Source organism: Crocodylus siamensis, chromosome 7 (genome assembly GCF_052110815.1).
Source record: "Crocodylus siamensis isolate JL-2025a chromosome 7, ASM5211081v1, whole genome shotgun sequence".
NCBI classification, from domain to species: Eukaryota; Metazoa; Chordata; order Crocodylia; family Crocodylidae; genus Crocodylus; species Crocodylus siamensis.
In genome coordinates this window covers 30,784,035-30,807,197 of record NC_143401.1, presented here as the reverse complement: position 1 = coordinate 30,807,197, position 23,163 = coordinate 30,784,035, and the positions used below count along the sequence as shown (strand labels likewise).

The following is a 23,163-nucleotide window of genomic DNA, read 5'->3' as shown; positions in this document are numbered from 1 at the left end:
CCCTGCGGTGAGGGAGAGAGTGGTGCAGGGGCTGGGGCAGGTGCTGCCCAGCTGGGGTGGGGTGTGGGACAGAGCCGTGGCTTGTCTGAGAGGTGCTGGGAGGGTGGGGGGAGCTCCCACTGCTGCACACACCCTGGGAGGGCATGGGGAGGGCGTGGCTTGTGCCCTCCGATTTGTGTGAGATGGCATGGGAGGGGGCCTCAGCAGAATGGGGCTGGGGCTGGGGCTGGGGCTGGGGCTGGGGCTGTGCCGGGCTTTTCTCGGCAGGGGCTGGGCCAGGCTGTGCTTGGGACAAGCAGTGCCAGCTCTGGGAACGGGACTATGGTATGGGGGGAGCTGCGGCTACCCCAAAAATGGTTGTAGCCACCCCCCTCACAGTGCCATCACCACCTGCCCCAAGTGCATCCCAGCCCCTTTCCCCTGCTGAGATGAGCCTGCTGCAGCACCCCACCGTGTCCTACCTCGCGCAGATCTGGGGGCACACACCCCCATGCCCTTATAGGGTGCACGCAGCAGTGGGAGCCATGCCTTCCACATGAGCCATGGTGCTGTCCTGTGCCCCACCCCACCCTGGCTGGGCAGTGCCTACCCCAGCCCCATTCCCTCCCTCACCATGGGGGTCTTGATCTGCCCCCTGACAACCCTTCCCTCCCCCCCTCCCCTTCCACCACTACAGACTTCCCAGCTGCATGCAGCTCTCCAAGCTTCTGGGCTGTGCTCCTGACCGCCTCTGTGCTGCACTGTGGCTGCACTCATGCACAGGCCATTTATCGGCCACGTCATTGGCCACAACTGCCCAATTTCTGATGGCCAATTTTTTTATATCTGTGCTGATCTGATATTGGACCAATGTATCAGTGTGCTGTTAGAATGCCAGGGACCATCATGCTCATGCAAGCAAGTTAATGTGCCGTGCACTCATGGCTGCCCATGCTATGAAACAGCATGTTGCAATCTGTATAATAAGTACAGGGATTCAAAATTGGGTTCAAGTGATGAAGAAATATGAAAAACTGCAATTACCTGTTGTATCAATGTTATTACACTTATATTACCATTGGGTTAGACTTACATTTTCCCATTGCTGGGAGCTGAACTTATGTTTGTGCGTTTCATTGCCACAGTGTTATTAATATCTGACTTACCTGCATTTTGAAAAAAAATGTACAGGTTTATTCAATATACCTTGAACAAATAGGCTAGCCTGGGTTATAATGTTTTCAGTACTGTAGGCCTGCTTTGAAATTTGTAGTGATAGGATTTGTGAGGTTTTAGTATTAGAGTATTAATCGCTTCTTGGCCTCTTGAAGGCTCAGATCGAAAACATTTACTAGGTTTTTTTAATTGCATTGACTCAATATATACATGCTAGTGTGTCAGCCACCTTGGAATCCAGTATGGCTACTACAACAAAAATTTTACTATTTGATTTCCCCGGTTCATACAATGTTGGTTTTGTCATTGGAATTAATTTTCTAATTCTAGTAGGGGCTGAAGTATTGACCAAAACATAAATTCATGGTAGCCATCTTAGATTCCAATATGGTGGCTACACATACTATTTGCCAGACTGGGAACATGACTTTTCTGACACAGGTAGACCCATCTGTATCTGAAACACACTGTTGAGGCTTGTGGCAGTGAGTTGCCTATGGGGCGCTACCTGTACCCTTCTTTTTTACCCTACTTTGTAGCCCTATGCTTATTAGTTAACCATTTTGCTTATAAACATATGTCCACTTTCAAATGAAAGGGGATCTTTTTCCTACTTTACTATTTGTTCTCTCAGCTTATCCTCTTTGGTTAAAGTATGCCACCAACCTGAAATTAGTTTTTTTCTACTTACTTCTTTTCATTACTATCTATCCACCTACCTTTTTATTACTGTATACAATGTCATTTTTTAGGTATTTACAATTACATATGTGTAACTACCTTGAACAAGATGATGCCAAGCTATTTGGTTTTGGGAACTGTTGTTAAAGAATCGTTTTAATTTTACTCTTTCCCAGTATTTGCACTGTAACTTGTTCTTTGGGTAACTGCAAACTTACCGTAACTGGCTCCTCTGACTACTTGCAGTCCTTTTAACTGGGCCAGAAACAATGAAGAAAAAGCAGTTGTCAAAGGACTGGCATTAAAAACCTGGAAAACGATGGTAGCTACTCACTTTCTTAGCTGCTAACTCTCTTCATTTTCCAGGCATCTAATAGCAGCCATGATAATAACTGCTAGAGGCCTTAAATTAAAGGAGTTAGCTAGTTTGGGGGTTTCTAATACCACAGAGTTGACAGCAGTTCGTACTAAAGTATCATTACCTGTTTACATTAAGTTTAGGTAAATGCATGCTCTTGGTTAATGCCTAGCCATGTTTCAGTCCTGAAGCTATATGCTTACATGGACCACATTTTAAGTGCATTAAAGATTATTCCTTCTTTCAAACCAGTCTCTGCATACCTAGCTGCATGAGACTTCTGGCACGTGGTCTGTTACTTTTTGGCTTGTACCGTGATGATGATTATAACACAATCATAATAGATTAACAGCTAAATACCTAATAAACCACAGTGACAGTGCATTCAGTTCAATCCATAATTATGGTCTAGCCTGTGGACCACAAGCAACCATAGGAAAATGATAGCAGGATTTATCAACTAAAACTCTGAAAAGCAGAGATCTCAACCTGAGTTCTTATCTCGTATTTCCAGTACCTACTATATTTACTCAAATACAGGATGAGGTTTTCTCCCCTCAGTAAACATAGGAGAGAAAAGTCTTTATCCACTTGGCAGAACTAAATTTACACATTAATTTAGTGCCAGAAGGTAGTGCAACAAAATACATCAGATTAACACATCATAACTAGAAATGAACCTCTTTATCAAGTCACCTAATCCAAAGAATGTTTGTGTAGGGAATGTGCATTGTAATTAGCTACTGACAGTTTAAAAAAAAAAAAGAGAGATTAGGCTGTATAAACTTGTACTCGTTTAATGTATGATGAAGCGTTAGGGATGATTTGCTGTTTAATTTGGTTTGATGTAAAGGTGGCTTACTCATCTTGGGAAACAATATTTAAATGCAAAAGATTCCTTGTGTTATGCTATTTATTTTGAAGTAGGATGTTTCAAGTTGACTGGACTGATGTATTGAGGGGCAAAATTGCTTTTTCACTTTGTATATTTCTGTTCTGATTTGATAATAATTCTTGGCAATTTAGAGGCTTTTTCTGCTTTCTTGGGCTATGATATTTGGGCATGGATTCTTTCCTGGTAGCCAAACTGAAGCTTGAGACTGTGCTCCAAATCTATCTTTGGTGTTCCATAATTTATGTTTGGATTATGGTGCTTCGCTAAAGAGTAGAAAATGCTCCACCATTGTGTACAGGACCATTACCCCAATTAGTAGGGGGTTGCAACAAATTACCAGGCATCTATTTATTGTCTCTTACTCTGCATAAAATGTAATGTAATTCTAGCACAATAATTTGTTGATGACTGATAGAGGGATAAAGAACTCTTATCTTGCAAACTGGTTTGTTTAGTAGGACACCTTTGCCCATAGGGAATCTGAGTGAATTCTCAGGGGTCCCTCACAAGCCATATTGCAACTCTAGTGTTTTTTTAAACAAGACCTCTGTAAATACTTATACGATTCTTATTAACTTTGCTGGTTTTAATGAAACTACGTTGTTTGTTCAAGTGGGAGAATTTTTTTGAACGTCGGGATTCTAATGCTTGTGATTCTAATGTTCTTATCAGGTACGACAGGCAAAGCATCGTCCCCACCTCCTGTTTTAGACACAAGGCAGATGAGTGAGAAACTAGAGACTATTTTATTTCAGCTACGCCAGGTGACCCGTGAGAGGGATGAGCTGCGAAAGCGCCTTGCACTTTCATCTCCTGGCTCAACCTTTGATGACTGCAGGTAATGATACATATTCCCCCTTCCCACATCTACATTTGAATACCTGTTTTAAATGATGTTGAATCTTTGTGCTTAGGTTCCATGAGTTTTATTGACTTCACTAATGACGAGAGCTGTTTACACACTTTTACAATATACTTGCTTACCAGGCAGAGGCAGAAGTTTCCTGTTTGGCTCTGCAGAGATAGGACTTGCCATATAAAATGGATAGGGGGCTTCCCAGCACTGGTTAATGGAGGGAAAGAAGGTGGGCAGCACACTTAAATAATTGGAAACAGGGAATGATTGTGTGTTGTGTAATTTTGAACACCCCCAAATTAAAGTGCTCTGGACTTGCTTCAATAAATTAGTGTTAGACAGCCCCCTATACTCATTGTTTTGATTTAGAGAAGGGACTGTCCAGCAATCCATTATTACAGGAACGGTGGCAGGGGTGGGGGAGTGGGACATTGAGAGTGTGAAGTTAAGAGGCCAGAAGTGATTAGCTGTGTGGGAGACCTAAGTGATTTATTTTTGGACAGCAAGGATATGATTATGTTTAAAAACCTGGATTTCCAGTGGTATGGGTGTCCAGCTGGTTTTTACCCTGACTAATGAAATTCTAGTAAATTCTTGTCTCAGTATAGTATACTCAGGGCAACGTTTTGAACAAATACCACCGTCACAGACTGAAATCCAGCTGCAAAGCACAGGTCTATGGAAGTTCTTAAAGAAATTGGTTAGCTGCTTTCTGCCTCGTTTCTTTTTTTTGGTGATTGTGGGATACCACTGTGATGTATACTGTTATCAGTAGTACAGCTTAACTATTAACTTATAGTCCTTATGAATGCATTCAGGATTTGGACTGGTGACCTGAAAAAGGGAAAGTGTTCTTTCCCAGTACCCATCCCCTTATTTAACTATCTTGCCTTTTCTCACGGGGCTGGTGTCAGGCTTGTTCAATGAGCATAGAACACTTTGACTGTTAATATATTTTGTCAAAGGACGGCAGAGTAACATTACCTCGAATTTTAGGCCAATTTTGAAATTCTTCTATACCTTTCACTCTGTCCTTACTCAGGCAGAACTCTTATAAAACCAGTGGAATTTGCCTAAATCTGGATTTGAATATAGAGCAGGTGTTGCCAACTGGGGGTACTTTGAAAGGTCCTGTGGGTACACGGGGGTGGGCAAGGATGGAGCACTGCCACCCCCACTGCTGGCTCACAGGAGCAGGCCCTGGGTGGAGAGAGAGCAGGGCCACAGACGCTGCACTGCTGCCACTCGCCATGCCCCCACTCTGTGTCCATTCACTTGTGCCCCTCACCCCCATGTCCAGTCTCTCGCCATGCCCCCCCTGTACACTTATTAAAAAGGGGGCCTCCAGGGGTATAAAGAAAGGTTGAAAACCTCTGCTATAGAGAACTGACACAAAAAATGAAAGCTGCTGTTTGGAGCACATGCAGGATTGCGAGTGGGGGTGAGGTAATGAACATAAACATTTTCAGGCTTCTGGCAGGGTATTGCCCACTCCCAGCTCTTACCCCTGCTTGCTTCCCACATCATTGTCTACCTTTTTCCTGCACAGTCTGACAGCTTTACCTCTCTTACGGTACACTTGTCAGGCACACAGTAGAAACACACTACATAGTTCTGTATGTGCTAGATTCACAACAGGTACAGTATAGCTATGTTTGCATGTCCCCATCTCTCAGCTATGCTGATAAGCAGGCCTGCAGTGCTGCTGTAAGATGACTATATGCTCCTTCCTCTTCTGGAACTAACATACACAGAAAATCATGGTAGGGGAAGTATTCAGGGAAGGGAGAAGGGTATCAGTTGATCCTGCTCTGAATCTAACCATGTGGCCCACTCATACCATGTCCACAACTGACCAGACAGTTGCAGCCTGCTGGTTGAGAACTGCTGATCTACAACACCAAGCCCCAGTACCATTGTATTTAATTTGACTTTTGCATAAGTAGATCAACTTGTGGAAACTTATATTGTGTTTTTTTATTTATTTATAGGAGTCCACTACAAATCCTGTGTTTGCTCTAGATATTAGCTTCACTGGGGTTTATAAGTGAAGAAATAGCCATATACACATCATCATTTTAGTGATGTAAAGAAATGCTGGCATTTGCTTATGAGAGTAGCTTAAAAGTTGCTCATTGATTAAATCTTGCATACTGAAATAGTTTATGAGAATATACATTTTAGATTGCAAGCTTAATGTGAACATATGCTAATGGTACTCAGTAAGCTGTAATGCATTCAGCAGGATTTAAACTGAACTTCATTTAACATAATTGTAATGATTGTTTTGGACAGATGGCACTGCTTTCAATTACTTTACCCTAAAGTCTTATTTAAATCAATACTAAGGTTATGAGTGTTTCTGTCAAAGATGTAAACAGTTGCAGAATTAATTCTATTTTTGATAGTTTGGATTATATTTTAAGAAGGAACGTCTTTGTATAACAGTTGATAATGATCATTTTTCATACAGCACTCTTCTTTTGCTTGGCATTCCTAAAGGGAGAATAAGTACAAAATATTGTTTTTCAAAGTCTGAGTTTTGCCATTGGAAGCTCAGATATTCTATTAGATTAATTTTTAAGTGAAGACCTTGTGCTACAGAGCAAATAAAAAATATTGTCCCTAAAATAAGATGCCTTGGTATTGTGTGTATACATTGTTGGGTTTGTAAATTTTATAGGATCACTATTTTATTTATACTTCTTTCAGCAATTCAGCTGTGCAAAACTGTTTTCATCCTCCCTCATCAGCTGAACTGCCAGCTAAGTTAGAGTTCGAGAATCTTTGCTGGTGTCTGTGTATGAGGCAGAAGGAACTCTAATTACTTTTCAGGCTGAATTTGCAGTGTAATCATTTAGGATAGGGGTTGAAGTGGAGGATGTGGAAGAAATGTGCCCTTTACTGGCAACTGAGGAAATTCGATAGGAAACTAAGTAATGTCAAAAAGAAAGCAGAGAGTTCCGTAAGCTCTGTTCATTGCCTACATTGTACAATTTTAGGAGACCCAGGAGAAAGATCACATGAGCAACTGTCAAAAGTTTCATTGTGAAACCAGAAAATTCAGTCTTAGAAAAATATTGTGGCTATCTAGACAAACAGTAAAGAATTCAGTTTAGAGTTGATTTAAAAGCTTATAGGCTGAAAGCACATAAGAAAAAATTCTGCTAGTAAGTGTTGGTAAACCAGAAATTATCAGTATTTCACATGATCTCAGGTTTTCCAACAAGTTTTTTTCTCCCAAATTATCTTACAGTAAGTCTGTTTTGCTTGTGTGCACACATGAGCATGCATGCTTCAGTTTCATGGTGCATAGTCAACTACTAGCCAAGACAGGTAATTTTATTGGGTTTTTTTCCCTCCTGTTTCCCCCCAACACCCATCTTAGTCTACTCTGGTATAGGTTTAATGTCTACCCTTTTAAGATTTCTTGATTGACACACATTTTGTGCACCTTATTGATCAGGGTGTGTGAAGCGGCCACTATGAGATTTGGATTCAGCCCAAATCGGGGACAGTCATTGGATTAGTTGATTTGGATCACTGTCCCTGATTCAGTTAATCTGAATCTGAAGAGTTGATGCTGATTTGGAGAATCGGCGATTTGGACATAGACACAGCTTTAAATGTTTTTTCTACATACCTTGAAATACCAGGTACAGCTCACGAACGCTTCAGTGGTAGGGTGGATGGAGCATCCTACAAGAGTGCGGGGGGGGGGGATCTCCCACGTGTTTGGCAGCTAACCTGGAAGTGGACCAGAAGCCAGAAGTAGGGGAGTGTGCAGGGGCCCCTTCCCACCCCCGGCTTGGCAATCAGCTGTGGGGGACCCCAGGTACCCCCCCCCCAGACCTAGGAGGCACCAGTCACTGAGCTGGGGTCACGGGGGGGGGACCCTGCACACTCTCCAGCAGACCCGGAAGTGGACCAGAAGCACTGGGTCCGCTACTGAGTGCACTGGGGAGCCCCCCGTGCTTCTGTGGGACACTCCATGCACCCCAGCATCACAGCATTCATGATCTGCCTGTTACCTAGAGGTATGTAGAAAAAACACTTAAAGCTGTGTCAATGTCTGACTCACCAAATCTTTCCAAATCAATTTGGAGTGTTCCAGTTCGATTCTGAGAGATTAAAGGGTCTTCTGATTTGATTCGAATTCAGAGGTTCAGCCACCAAATTGGGCCAAATCTTTGCACAGCCCTATTTATTGGCCATTAGTAGAGTTTATTAAAAATGAATGGGGATATATTTTTAAGTAAAATTTTGGGCTGACATATACAGTTAAATTTGAGTCTGGCCTTTGTTGTCATTCATTTATAATAGTTTAAAATAAGATCATAACACTTAGATATAGCAGCATGAGTTTAAAATAAGTGGATAAAATGTTAGATGCATTAAGTAGGTACCTATTTGAATTCATTGAAAAAAACAGTGCTAACAGGCTAACCCAGCAAAAAAAGAATGAACTATGATTGTAGTAGGGGTGATAGGTTTATCCTGTAATAATGCTGTTGTCCATAGAAGTACCCTAAGTCTGAAATATACAGTAAATCAGAATTTCTGTTAATGAAAGCTGAGTCTCCTTAGAGTGGTTATATTGCTTTGCAGTAAGTGCACTTTTTTGTAGCTCGTATAAATTCTAGCTTAAGACTGGTAATGGTTTCAATTCGCTGGTTTGCCATAAGCTGCCTCAGTGACCTTGGATAAGTCATTTGAATATGTCTACACTGCATGACTCAGGCCAGCTTTAAACTACTAGCTGGCATGATGTGCACAGGCTTCAGTACAATCTGTATAAATTAGTTCAAGGTGCTGGGTACATACTGAACAGTAGAAGGTTGTGCTATAACAGTTTCATTCCTGCCAGTATCTGAGTTACCCAGATTAAAGGTGGCTAGGTTATGTCTACATATCTTGCCTATCTTATGTCTACACCTTCTTACATCCCTGTAATCTTTCCTCCTATTTTTTTTTTACAGTGGAGATAATAGTACTTTCCTGTTTTATGACATTTTTGAGATTAAAATGGTAACATTTACAGTCTGTTTTATTTTAAGCCTTTCCCATCCATTTTGAGTTTTTCTTTGTTTCATTAACATGTTTCATTAATATTTACAATGTGTAGTCTTGTACTCTGGGTTACATAGAGCCTGCTAGCAGGATGTTTTCTTATCCAGGTGTTTCAGTCCAAAGTTCACTTCTCCCTGTCAGTCCATAATAGCCTAGAATTGGCAGCCTTTATGGTTCTCAGTTTTTCTAGAGCAGAAACTAGACCCTCAAGAATCTGCAATTGTTTTTAAGTATTTTTTTAAATTTCATTCATGTTTAAAGAGATTTGTGAGCCTTACACTATAAAAAAAAAAAAAATCTCTGTGTGTACAGATTCCACATTTTATATGCTGCTTAATTTCCTGTATAAATTCTAATGTTCTGGATATCTTAAATATTATACATATACTATATAGAGAAATTAATATCTCAGAAGAGAATTATAGGGATTTTTTCTTCTTGTTGTTTTGCAATTGCCATGCATTGACAAAGGGTTGGTTCATGCATAATTTATTTTTGCCACTCACTGTTTAAAAGCCACAGTATTTATAACAATTGCAAGATTTGGGGTGCTTTTTACTAACTAGAACTGCATGGTCATTTTACAGTTCCTTGATTACTCTGTTGATTTGAAATCTGGTTTTAATTTCTCCTTCCACGGCAGACCCAGCCCTAAACCAAATCATGATTATGAAAGATTAAAAATACAGTGCATGAAGGCCATGTCAGATTTACAGTCTCTGCAGAATCAACATACCAAGACGCTAAAAAGATGTGAAGAAGCCGCCAAAGAGGCAGATTTTTATCAGTAAGTAACATGCAATAAAAGTATGGAGAGCCAGCAATCCCAAATCATGTAACTGCATGGGACATGAGGTAGTTGGATCTCTGCTGCATTATCAGATAAAAAGCTACCCTGAATTTCAGGGCTGTTAATAGCCATTTGTGAACATTTGGACTGATGCTTAAGATTTTGCTCCTTAAGGCTTGGGATCAGAAGTTACACAAACTAGTACAAGTGATCAGAAACTGGTTCAAATCTGTAACACAACAGAGGTTTAGTGCACTTAAACCTTTTTCAAAATGGCCAAAACTGGTTTAAGATAAACGTGGTTGAATGTATATCAGCCTGAACTGCTTTAGGTCAAATTGGTTTATAGAACTTCTGTCCCAGACCCCCTCCCGGTTCAAGTTAACTCAGTCCCTCAGCATTGCAGGATGCTTTGGAGCCCTGGGCTGTGCTGTCTGTTCTAGCACAGGAGGGTTGGGGATCGCTGCTCCAGCTGGCTGAGAAGGGGATGGGGATTGGAACCTGGCTTCGGACCCCAGGCAGGGGACAGCCCTCCAAGTTTTTGCTCTGTTCTGCATTGGAGCAGAGAGCCAGGGGGCGTGGCCAGGTCCTGGCCTGGGGCCAGCATGCCAAGGGGAAGGGGATTTAAACCCTTTCCCTGGCCTGCACAGGACCCCAGCTGGGGGTGGGGGAGCAGCTTCTGCCAGGCTTTTCCCAGTTCAAGTGTAGGTGGGTGTGTGGTCAGGCCCCAGCCCAGCCCCACAGGCTGGTGGGAGGCAGGTTAAAACCCCTCCCTGCCCTATACCAGACCCCAGCTGTGGTCTGCCTGGCTGTGGGGAGGCAATCCCTTCCAGGCTTTTCCCTGCTCTCCACCTGAGCAGAGATCATCCCCCCCCTTCTCCCCCCCACCTCAGTGTGACAGGCCCTGGCTGGGGGCAGTGCAGGCCAAGTTGAGGGTTTATTACTCTCCCCCCTCCTCCCCCATCATACTCAGTGGGCCAGCTAGGGCCTGGCCACTCCCTGCCTCTGCTTGAGCTGGGGGGTGGGGAAGCCTTGAAGGGCTTCTCTCTCAGCTTCCCTTCCTTCCCTTTGGCAATGGCTGGGAGGCATGCTGTAGTGCCCCCCAGGTTGTGCCTGAACCGCTGCAGGGATGTGGCTGCATTTCTGGAATCAAAAGTGACTATTTTTTCACTTGCTTCTCGGTTCAATCTAGGCAGTTTAGACTAACCTACAAAGATTGAATCAATTCAGCCTCAGGTTTTTTGACTGTGTGTACTTAGCTTGAAAGTTGCCTGCTTTGTTAGAGCTCAGCACGTCATCTACTTGTCTCATGTATAAAGTTCTTTAACAAGTCCTCCTGAGGAAGGATGGACATGGTTGGGTTTGGATACATTACTTGAATAAAAATACACTCTGCACTTGTGTGCTTTTATCAGTATGTGGTCCTGACCTATGAATTGAGTGTATCAACTTTGTATGCTTAATCAAAGCTTTTGAAATCTAACGCTTCCCTGATCTTGAGACAGTTTTTATCCAACTGGATCTAGACCTGTATTTTTTTTTAAAAGACAATTTTGGATGCCTGTGTAAAAAGAAATCATGGGCATCCTAGGAGATGTTGTCATTTGCAGAAAAAGAATCTAGTAAGTCAGGGTTGGCCAACTTACAGCACACATGGTACAAGTGGCGCAGGAAGTCTCGGCACATGGCATATCAGGAAGGGACAGGCAGCACAGAGGCAGGTAGAGCAGGAAACAGAAAACAGAACAGCAGTTTGAGCAGGAGATGCAGGCAAGGGGCAGAAAGCAAAGCAACAGATCGGACAGGGAGTACAGAGCAAGAAGTGGCAAACTGTATGGGAAGCAGATCACTGGGACCTAGGGAGGGCATGGAGCTTAATTTGTGGCATGTCTGCAAAAAAAGTTGGCCCATGCAGTAGGCCATGCTTTTCAACTTTCATACTTTTTTGTGCATTTATTCTCCTGTCTTCTAGAACCCTTTTCCAAATAATTTACAGTCTATATAACATCTAAAAAACAGATTATACCAAGTGTAAAGATAACCTAAGTTTAATATAATCTACCAGAGGTTTAAGTTTTGGAACAAGTTGTATTCTTAGTGATTTGTTAGTTCTTCATTGGGGGTAGGAAATGTAGCTAACTTTTATTTATTTATTTTTTTTTACAGAGGGAGGGAGGAGTGCCTAAAGAGTTAAAAACCAGTTTCACAGGGTTTTTCTTATTGCAAATTGATTCCACTCAGAAAAAAGAAACTACAGGCAGCAGTTTTATTATAGTGATTTTTCTGAAGCAGTAAAACCTGACTGTATCCCACTGTAAATCGTTTAACCCCATTTAATAATACTGTCTTGCTCTTCACCAAAGCAGTCTGCTCTAATGTTGGACAGTGAAACTGAATTACAATTTGGATGTGATTTTTTTTTTTTTTTTTTTTTAGTTTTAATTTTTAAATGAGAGTGTATTACTGTCACCTATTAAAAGCTATAATCCAGTTTTGCTAAGTTTGCTGGTAGCTTTATATGCTTAGACTTTTTTTTTTAAGTGAACGCTTAAAGTGTCTTGTTTTTCTGTTTAACTATTAGGCAGACAGGGAGAGGAGGGGAGTCGGGGGTAGGGAGTGTCAAGAGCAAGTATCAGCGAATATATGGGATTTATTTTGACTCCAAGATATTTTAACACTTGGAAATTTACTTTGGTGTCTGTTTAGTTGCTTGATCATTGAAAAGTTCGGTTGAAGAAATCCTTGTGCATAAATCTAGAATCTTTCTTGATGTAGAGGGTTCTAGATACTTCACCTCCAGAAGGTTATTCTGGTCTTCAGTAGTATTTAGTGAAGTTGTGATACTTGAAATATTCAAATATAAAGAAATGGTTAATTAATTTAATTGTATCTGAGTTTTTAATAATAAACTTTTCCTTGGCTAGTGCACTAGCATGGGGAAGACTCGCTTGAAATTTTTTGCTCTAAGTGCTATTTATCTGTGTTATTGGCAGTACATTGCATAGTCGACTGCTGAGTGACCAGTCACAGCTGAAGGAGGACATGGATACCTTGAAGAGGAAGAATACACAGTTAGTGCGAGAGCATAACCATCTCCAGCAATCATGTGAGGAAATGAAGAGACTTCATGATGAGGATCAAAAAGAGATAACGGACCTACGTAGCCAACAGCAGCAGGTAGCCTGCAGTTTGTGTCATAAACAGTAGGAGAGTTTTCAGGCAACTCCCAGCCTTATGTGACTGAGCTACTGTTTATACCATATTACCCAAAGATGACTTCAATTTAAGATGCTCCTCCTCCCAGTTAGATTCTATGCATGAAAAATTATAAATTTGTTGTAAATTTCCATGTATAGATTGTAATTAATAGAAAGTAATCTATCTTTACAGGGAGGGGGGAGAGGCCAGGCCACTGCCCCTTGTCCCCCTGTGCCTATCCCCTCTATGTCTGGGCCCCCTGCAACTACCACCCTGCATTGTGCTTCTCCATGTCTATGCCTGCTCCCCCTGCAGCCTGCCTCCCATGACTGCCTCCACTCCCTCCAGTAAACCAAAACACATCTGCCCTGATATTGTAATGCTGGGCAGATATGTTAATATTTAACTGTTCATTATTTATTTATTTTTATTGAACATCATTAAATTTATAGCTAGAAGAGTGAGTTTATATTTGTCTTGTGAAAAATAAAACTCTTTGCTCGGAGCTTGTCTTCTATTAACCTGAATAAAAATTGTTTTGTTATGTTAAGTCTAATTTAAGGCTTAAAAATAATAAAGCTCTTCTCCCTAGATCTTAGGAATTTCTTGGGACAAAATTTGCTTTGGGCATGCAAAAGTCCAGACTATGTTTATATTTGGAAAGAATCACAAAAAATGAATGACAGTTTTTCTTTATTCTAGTGACGCCTTAAAGGTTAGGGGAATGATTGAACAAAGTTTGGTTATTTAGGTTCACAGACACTATTCAGTTAGAACAATGCTATGGGTTGATTAATGCTTTTAAACTTCAAACCAAAAAAAGAGCTTTTCAGGAATAAAAGAATGGACCTTCTAAACTGTATGTAACAATTAAGCTGTTTCAACACCAAAGGGATTTTTATAGTAGTAAAGTTCACACACTTAGGAGAAAAATAGGCAAGAGAGATTGGGGGGGGGGACAACCTGAAAATGGCATCGAGTCCATGGTTCATGTACAGAAATGTTTGATCATTTAGTTAGAATGGTTACTGTAACATGTAGAACAGTTAAATAGAATGTCTTGCTTAACTCTAGGATGACTCACGAGACAAACTTTCAAGTCAAATGTTAGGTTTCAGAAACAAAGTCTATGCAAACAAAAATAATTGCCAAGCTTGAAGAGTAAAGGTCAAAATAAGCAGTAGAAACATAGGTGTGGTTTAGTTTTGTTTTTCCTTTGTATTTCATCTTGCTCCACTCATATGGCATCCTGTTAACTTGAATGGTATTTACTATGAATTGTACTAGGGGTTGTTGGTTCACTAGAAATCTGAATCTATGGGGGGCTTGAGATGGCTACCTGAATCTAGACCTCCATTGAAGAGACTTCATAATCCACAGACATTGCTGATGTACCTGACCCCCTTTAATTCCCAAAAAAACATTTTCCCTGCTTGTAGGCTACATACCCCATGTAAAGGTAACTAATTGAAAAGCTGCTTCCCCAGAAGAAACTTGCTTGAAGATCCTCATTCAGAACAGTGCACAATGTCTGCAGTCGAAAGAGGCTTCTGTAGGGGAAAACAGTACAGGCAGAGCAGAGAAGGAGAAAGACAAAACAGCCCCTTTGATCAGCGAGGACTTTGCTGAGTTTAGTCTCAGAAATCAGAGCTTTAAAATCTTCTGTGGAGGCACAGTTTGGTAAGATCAAAGCAGAGAGAAAAGAAGTTGGGGCCAGGGTCATAGACCTGGATATAAAGGTGGAGGGAAACCTGCAGTTAACAGTAAATCTTTTAAATAAAATTAGGACAATTTGGGGGGGAAGGGGGAGAAAAATAAAGGAGCTTGCAGAGAAAATTGAGATTATAGAAAATCATGAAAGAAATAACAAGAATTTAAAGCGTGTATTCTTCTCCTTCCTACAACTGAAAACAAAGTCAACAGTCCTTGCAGACAAAGCACACAGAGGTCTCTACACCCGGGCCCCCAATTTAAACAAACCAAGATATATAATACTAGCTCGCTTGCTAGTTTTGAATGATGTACAGCAAAGCACAGAATTCTGAAGGTGGCTAGCGAGATGTTTGTTCCTACTTTGGGAGGATATAAAATACAACTGTTTCAAGAATTGTCACAGGCAACGTTAAAGAGAAGAAAGGAACTGAGTGAAGAATTACAGCATCTCTCAGGCAAGCTAATATAAGATACAGATGGGATTTTCCTCTTAAAAGTATTACATATCAAGAACAGCAGTACCTCATGAAGGAATAAAAGAAGATCTTAAAATCCTTGAGAAACTAATTTAGTAAAAAACACCCCAGAATCTTGACCTGAGACCGACACAGACAATGAGAAGCAACCCCATAATACTGAATGGCAAACTGTTAAGCTAAGAAGAAAGAAGCTATCAAAGTACAAGAACAAAGAGAACGGAAGAAATCACAATATTGGGGGAATTAAAGAGGATATGAACGGGACTGAATAATAGTATGAGGGAGAAGAAAAGAAAAATGGAAGGAGGAATATCAAAGGGGGCAACCCCCCACCCCCAGCAATGTTGGGAACCAAAATAAATAAGAACAGGGGGAAGTAAAGACTCGTTTCAAATCTAAAATCAAAGGGTGAGGGGGTGGGGGAGGAATATAAATATAGTGTAATGGGGGGAGGGCGTAAGCCTGAAATATGGCTCTGACAACTCCCTCCAGAAAACAGTATCTGACAAGCTACATATACTGCCGTGTCACCCTAGAGTAGGAGTTAGTAGGAACCTCCTTGGAAAGGAGTTCGGTATTCAGGTGTGGTGGGATTAAAAATTCCTTTGCATCTGAGGGCTAGGGTGAATCTCCACATTTCATGAAAGGGGTCAAGGATACAAAAATAAGCATTATTTGGAAATTCAAAAGGGAGGAAAATTGGCTTGGATGAATGAGGTTGGGGAGAAGAGGGAGGGTCTGAAAATAAGGATTGTTTAGGAATCCAACTGGGAGGGAAGCTGGATGGGATAAATAATGGTGAGGAACATTGGAAGCTCTAGTAAGTAAAGTTAATTTTAGGGTGTGAATATATATTAAACAGTACAGGCGGACCAGAACAGTACTGTAGGTATACTAAGTAGACTAAATATGGTGTAGATATTATTTTTCCGGCTACATGATATAAAGAAGTGAGGCAGTTCCAGCTAACATTGATGGTATAGATGATAAGTTATAGAAATTGCTGTATATTATTTCCTTCGTAAATATGTAATAACTCATGCAGTTCCTATGTATTATTACTGCAGTGTTAGAGTGCTGTTTCTATAGTTTCCTAAATAAAATAAAAAAGGAAAAGAAAAGAAATCTGGGTTTACATCAGGAATCAGTGGTGCTGTTATAAGTTTAAGCAATCTACGTAATCAGTCTGTGCCTTCATTACTTATTCTGGAAAATGGAAAAATAAAGCCTACTGTAGAAGGGCCCATGGTCTTAATGTTAGTCCTTTAATTTGAGATTGCTCTGTGCAATACTGGAGTAATCATTACATGATTTTTGTAAAGTAATTCAATCCTAGGAAACTTCATGATTACTTTTTTAAAACAAAATGTTGTCTTTTACCCTTCATGGGAAACCACTGTGGCTTCTTTTGGCATGGCAAACTGAATTGTGTTGTCTTGAGGAGATGTCATCAAGATTCTTGACTTGGCTTTGTTAGTTCTCATCCAGATTAATGATGTTCTATTTTTGTTGACGTATGACGTGTCACTCCATCATCAGACTGTAGCAAAACAGCTTTCCAACTGTGAGAGGGAACAGACACTTTTGAACAGATTACTCCTAGCATGGGATAGCCATTATTGTACTGTGCAGCAGCAGACTGGCTTACACATGAGCAGCAGAAACGTAAGGCTTTCTATTGTCATGGGTGTCCCCTTTATTCCAGCTGAGACTATGTATTCCTCCTTATAGTAGGGTTTTGGATAGAAGATCTTCCATATTGCTGTGCTTCCTGTATGTGAGATTTTCTTTTCCTCTCCCTTCCAAGCCCCCATGTGTGTTTTAGTGTCTTTATTTTAAATGTACTAAAACTCCTGGCATCTTTGGCCTTGTCTCCATATTTTGTTAGATGCATCAGATAATTGTATAGATGTTCTCAACAAGAAAGGGTTTCTTATCTTTTAGGCTGTGGGAAAATTTTTTTCTCCCTGGGAGTATCAAATATTTAGCCCCAAGTACTGTTTGTTTTGTTTTTCTTAGGTAGTTCAGTGATGATTAAGGCCCTAGTCCAGGAAGGGTTCTTAAGCATGTGCTTGACATTAAAACTACGGAGTTCCAGTATTATAAAAACCAAACCAAAAGACCAACCAACCAAAAAGAAAACCCCAACAACATTTTGTGAATAGGGATAGATACAAAAATGCTTAAACGATTTCCAATATATGGAGCCATATAAGGCTATGGAGCCTAGGGCTCAGTTCAGTAAGGCAGTTATGTTGGCTAACTGAAAACACATACCTATCTTAAATATTTTGCTAAGTTGCCTAAACTAGAGGCCTTTTAACATCCATTTGTCAGCTTCACTGGAAGTCAAACAGCTCAGTTTTGACACTAGATGTTTTTGCCCATGTAGGTTAGTTAAAAGGGACTCACTTTCTCTTGTGGGGATACAAGGTCAGCTGTTACCAGCAGTCTGTGGGCAACTGGTGGTCTGCTGAGAGCTGGCAGTCTCATAATAGGTGAAGCTAATTCTTCAGGCATCGAGACTTTTCAGTGCTCAGTCGCCTGAAGCTCAAGCACCAGGAAATTGGGAGCTAGTAATAATGATACATGCCAAGGGAAAGCTGGCCAATTCCAAATGCTATGGTGGTGGTCTGCATAACTGTAAATGAGATGGAAAGTGGTCTACAAGATTTCTCTTTTCTCTTGTGTTACATGAAATGAAAGCTGAGATAAATATTTTTTGTTTATTTTAAAATCAATGTGTGTTTTTTTTTAATTTGGTGGAAGCAGTCCTTTTGTTCAGGTTGTCTAGAAGTTTTAAATCTATCTAGGTTAAGCCAAATTAGATTCATGTCAACATAACATGTTGTTGTCCCTATTAATATTTATTAATGGTTTTCTGAACGCATGCACTAAATGTGTAGATTTTGGATTAAATACCTTTTTTATTGTGGATGAATATTCATTTTTGATTGTGTATAGATTGTATCTAAATTAACGTTTAATCTCTTCAAATATAAATTGCTGGAGTAACTGCTAGTGTGATTATAAAGATTGGCCATTTTGCTGAATGCTACTTTGTGGTAATGTTCTAAATTACCGCTACTACATTACTGAGTTAATCATTGTTTTAAGAGTTGTTTTGTACCAGCAAATTATCCAATTTGTTCAAAAGCTCCATTGATAAGACTGTTGGCACCTTTTAGTTACTTTTTATCCTGATTGTATGTTTATTTTTAATTGAAAGTTATTTTATTGGATTAAGACAAGCTACTTTTTTGGACTACTCATATGGGTGCAGTATTGCACACAAATTTACAAATCCAAAGATAAAAATATTGTATGTAGAAAGATTCACTTTTATAAGTGGGTAGTTCAGTTTAAAGATTTGTTTTTTCTTGAACATTAAGTTTGAGGAGAAAAGTAGTATACAAAAATTAAGTAGTTTTAGATGTAAACAGGCCTGCTGTGATTTTCATAGTAGTAGTACTAGTTGTAGTAGTAGCAGTTAGTTTTATGTCCCGTGGCATCCAGATAGGCTCAGGGCAGTTTAGAATAAACAACAAATAACCCACTGATCAGGGGAAAAAACTCAAACCAGCCCCCCTTCTCCCCCCAAAGGCATTCTAAAATTTGAAAACTCCCCCACTCTTCCTCCCCTTTCCCATCTCCCTTCACTTCTGCTTCTCTGCCTCTCACCCAGGAGAGAGAACCATCCAGGAAATGTCAGTTGTGCTTCCCAACCCCCATTTGCATCCAGGTATAAGAAAATTCCATTTGCTTCCCCCTCCTCTCCCTCTCCTCCCTACTTCTGTCCCACCACTGCCAAGGGTGAAACCTCACAGCTAAAAGCAACTGCAAGAACTTTTCTTTCTCTGATAGTAGGTAAAATAGGTAGATCTGTACCTCTTATGGGCATTATTTTTTGTTACCTTTTTATCAAAATCATACTTCATTTCTTTTTTAGGTTATGAAACAAAATGGCTCATCAGAGATACTAAATAAACTCTACGATACAGCAATGGATAAACTGGAGGGTGTGAAGAAGGATTATGATGCATTAAGGAAACGGTACAATGAGAAAATAGCAAGTCACAATACAGACCTTAGCCGTCTAGAACAGGCAGAGGAGGAAAACAGACGCCTTCAGAAGCAGATCGATATGTTAATGAAGCAGAGAGATACAGCAATACATTTCCAGCAACAGTATTCCTCTTCTCTTAGAAGGTAGAGTCAGTTTTTCAGGTATTTCTTATGTAGTGTGTTGGTGACACTAGGTGGCATTTTTACTGGGGCAGCTTCACAAACATTTCAATAACCATGTGTGTATGTACAGTAAATGCATATTAATAGCCATGCAAAAAAGGCCATATAAAGGGGGACTGGAAAGCATTGTGGGGGAGAGGTATGTTGGTAAAACACTGTCCTGCACAATCTTTTCGAGGACAGTAGTTTTATATCTTAGTCTGAAGGCCTGTATGAACTAGCCTTCAGTTTTGTATAAGAAAACATAAAATCCTTTGGGGTTTATTTTGCTTTTAGAATCATGCTTGCCTCCTGCCTGTGGTAATAGGATCAAAGGTATATCCCAGGTTCCAAACTTGAAAAAGTGAGAGGTTTATCTGCTTGGTTTAATGAACTTCAGGCTTAATGGATGACAAGTCTCTTGTAGCATAAGCAACCTGCCAGGTAGAGTTTCTGTTCTGCTAATGGTCAATGAAGACGACCTCAAGCATAGTGAAAATCTTCATGACCTGTAATGGAATCCAAGGCTGTATTCATCTAGATTAGCGCTGTCCCTTGGCCTCAACATGCATGAGGACACGCTGAACAGGGTGTGCTCTTTGAATCTCCTTTATAGAGAAATATTTGCCTGGTTTTCAGAGGTAGTACCAGTGGTCTCTGCATCAGCACAAAGTGGACACAGGTATTTCTAGCACCATGTTACTTGGCACCTCTACACATATCTTACTGGAGTTTATTGCTTCTGAGTGCTACATTTGAACATGTTGCTGGGACTGCAGCACATTGAACCAGGTCAGAGCAGCCCAGTATGGCAGGAAGCCTGAAGGATCAGCCACTCCCAGGCCTGCTCTGATCTGGCTTACCGATCTGGCTTTTCTGAGCGGGGACAGGGACATCCCCCTCACTGGGAATTCGGACGGACCTAGGGAAGGCGCAGCCAGGCCCAAGGTCAGTGAGGACCTAGTCAGGGATCTTCTGGTGTTCAAATCAGCAGGTCCTGACGATCTCCACCCCAGAGTGCTGAGGGAACCGGCAGAGGTCATTGCGAGACCCCTGGCACAGCTTTACGAGCACTCGTGGTGCTCTGGTGAGGTGCCAGAGGACTGGAAAAGGGTCAGTGTGGTCCCCATTTTCAAAAAAGGGAGGAAAGAGGACCCAGGAAACTATAGGCCCATTTGTCTTACCTTGGTCCTGGGGAAGCTCTTTGAGAAAACTATCCAGGAGCACATCTGCAAGGGACCAGCAGGGGAGATTATGCTTAGAGGCAATCAGCATGGGTTCATTAGAGGCAGGTCCTGTCAGACCAACCTGGTTGCCTTCTACAACCAGGTCATTAAAGCCCTGGATGCAGGTGTCGCGGTGGATGTAGTCTTTCTGGACTTTAGGAAGGCCTTCGACACTGTCTCTCACCCCATCCTTATTAAAAAAAAATTAGGCAACTGTGGTGTCAACACCTACACAGTCAGATGAGTCGCAAATTGGCTGAAGGGCCGCACCCGGAGAGAGGTGGTGGACGGGTCATTTTTGACCTGGAGGGACGTGGGCAGTGGGGCCCCCCAGGGCTTGGTCCTCCTGCCCCCACTGTTCAATATCTTCATCGGCATCTTGGACGAGGGGGGTGAAAAGCACCTTGTTCAAGTTCGCAGATGACATTAAGATGTGGACAGCAGTGAGCACCCTAGAAGAGAGGGACAGGCTACAACTAGATCCGGACAGGTTACAGAGCTTGGCGGATGAGAATAGGATGGGTTTCAGTAAGGACAAATGCAAGGTATTGCACCTGGGGAGGAAAAACCAGCAGCATACCTACATGCTGGGGAACTCCCTTCTCGTCAGCACAGAGACAGAAAAGGATCTTGGAATCACTGTTGATTCCAAAATGAACATGGGCCGCCGATGTGGGAACGCAGTAAGGAATGCTAACCACACCTTGTCATGCATCCGTAGATGCATCACAAGCAGGTCCAAGGAGGTGATCCTCCCCCTCTGTGTAACATTGGCCAGGCTGCAGTTGGAGTACTGCATCCAGTTCTGGGTGCCGCACTTCAGGAGGGATGTGGATAGTGTAGAGAGAGTCCAGAGGAGGGCCACTCGCATGATTAGGGGGCAGCAAGGCAGACCCTATGAGGAGAGGCTACAGGACCTGAACCTGTTCAGCCTCCACAAAAGAAGGCTGAGAGGGGATCTTGTGGTCACCTACAAATTTGCCAAGAGGGACCTGCAGGCAATGGGAGAGTCCCCGTTCTCCCGAGCACTACCAGGAGTTACAAGGAATAATGGCCGTAAGCTGACTGAGAGTAGGTTCAGGCTAGACATCAGGAAGCACTACTTCACTGTCAGGGCGGCTAGGAGCTGGAACCAACTTCCTAGGGAAGGTGTGCTTGCCCCTACCCTTGGGATCTTCAGAAAGAGGCTAGACAGTCGCCTAGCCAGGGTTGTTTAACCCCAGCATTCTTTCCTGCCCATGGCAGGGGGTCGGACTTGGTAGGGTCTGAAGGGACCTAAGCAGATCAACTATGAAACCATGCTGCAGAGGGGCTGGCTGGGGTTACGAGGGTGCTTCAGTTTGGGGGGTACCTGCTGTGGCTAACCCTGCACTGGGGCACCCTTATGCCCTAGGCAGCCCTCTACATGTATATTGCTGCAGAGCAAAAAAACCTCCACCACAGGATAGTACTTGTGTTTACAAGTGCTAACTTGTGGTGGAGTTAATTAGTTTACCCCATCCTAACAGCACTTCATGTGTAGATGCTGATAAAGAAACTCCGTAGAAAATGTGTTGTGTAGATACACCCACTTACTCCTAATCTGTTCCTGGCTTTCGTTAAAGCATACATCATTACTGACAAAGGAATAACTGTATAACTAAGGCTGAGAAGAGAGTCTACAGATGGTTGAAGTCTCTGTTTTCAGAGATGAAGGCTAGCCACAGTCTGTTCAAAAGGTCAGAGACAAACATCCCGGATTGACACATACTTTTTCCAAGTACCTCCCATTATCCTGTGAATCTAGGCCTCTTTATCAATGGAGGAAGATGTTTCCTGCGTAGATATATTTTTTCAATGTGATTTATGCGGGTGTGACATACCTCAGTTGAAAATTGATGAAGAAAAACATGTCATACTTTTTTACACAGGATGATTGGACTCCTGGAGGTGTGTGAAGTTGCATGAAGGGCATATCTTAACTATTTTGATGCCCCAGGTAGAGATGAGGGAGAGGGAAGGGGAGGCAGGTATTGTGCTAAGTACTAGAGAATGGGGGAGGTGGGGAAATCTCACCTACTATGGAACAGTTTCTGCATTCTGGTGGTAGTGGCTGCTGCTAATACTGCTATGACAGTAGCATGGGCTTGGGCAGCTGTAGCTGAGAAATGAGCTCCCTGTACTCCAGCTGCAGCAGCCCCCACAGCGTGAACATCCCTTCTAAATTGGTTCCCAGAGCTAATGCCCCACTCGCCCAGTCCTAGTTATGCTACTGCATAACTTGCCGCATGTGAGGGATGTTGAAATTCGGGTGGCATTGACAGAGGCATGGAACATCCTTGTTCTAGACCTGTCCTACAGAACACCCCACATGGAGAAGTAGTAAATGCTATGGCCTGTCTCCTACCTAAATTCTATTATCTACCTGCCTGGATTTACATAATGTCATGGCATGTGAAATAGGAACATAAAACAGGAAGGGGCCACCTGGGCCATCAAGTCTAGGTTCAAAACCACTACTGTATACTGAGTAAAA

The 23,163-nt window shown here is 41.8% G+C and overlaps 1 protein-coding gene across 2 annotated transcripts in view; it reads left to right on the top strand.

Annotated features, from left to right (window-relative positions):
- DLG5 (discs large MAGUK scaffold protein 5) overlaps nucleotides 1–23,163 on the top strand; it is a 194,605-nt gene that overhangs the window by 103,128 nt on the left and 68,314 nt on the right. For both annotated transcript variants that reach the window (XM_090057165.1, XM_090057164.1), the window contains exons 3-6: nucleotides 3,762–3,927; nucleotides 9,659–9,802; nucleotides 12,799–12,982; nucleotides 19,145–19,404. In XM_090057165.1, the coding sequence (XP_089913291.1) occupies nucleotides 3,762–3,927; nucleotides 9,659–9,802; nucleotides 12,799–12,982; nucleotides 19,145–19,404 (754 nt within the window). The remainder of the gene's footprint in view (nucleotides 1–3,761; nucleotides 3,928–9,658; nucleotides 9,803–12,798; nucleotides 12,983–19,144; nucleotides 19,405–23,163) is intronic.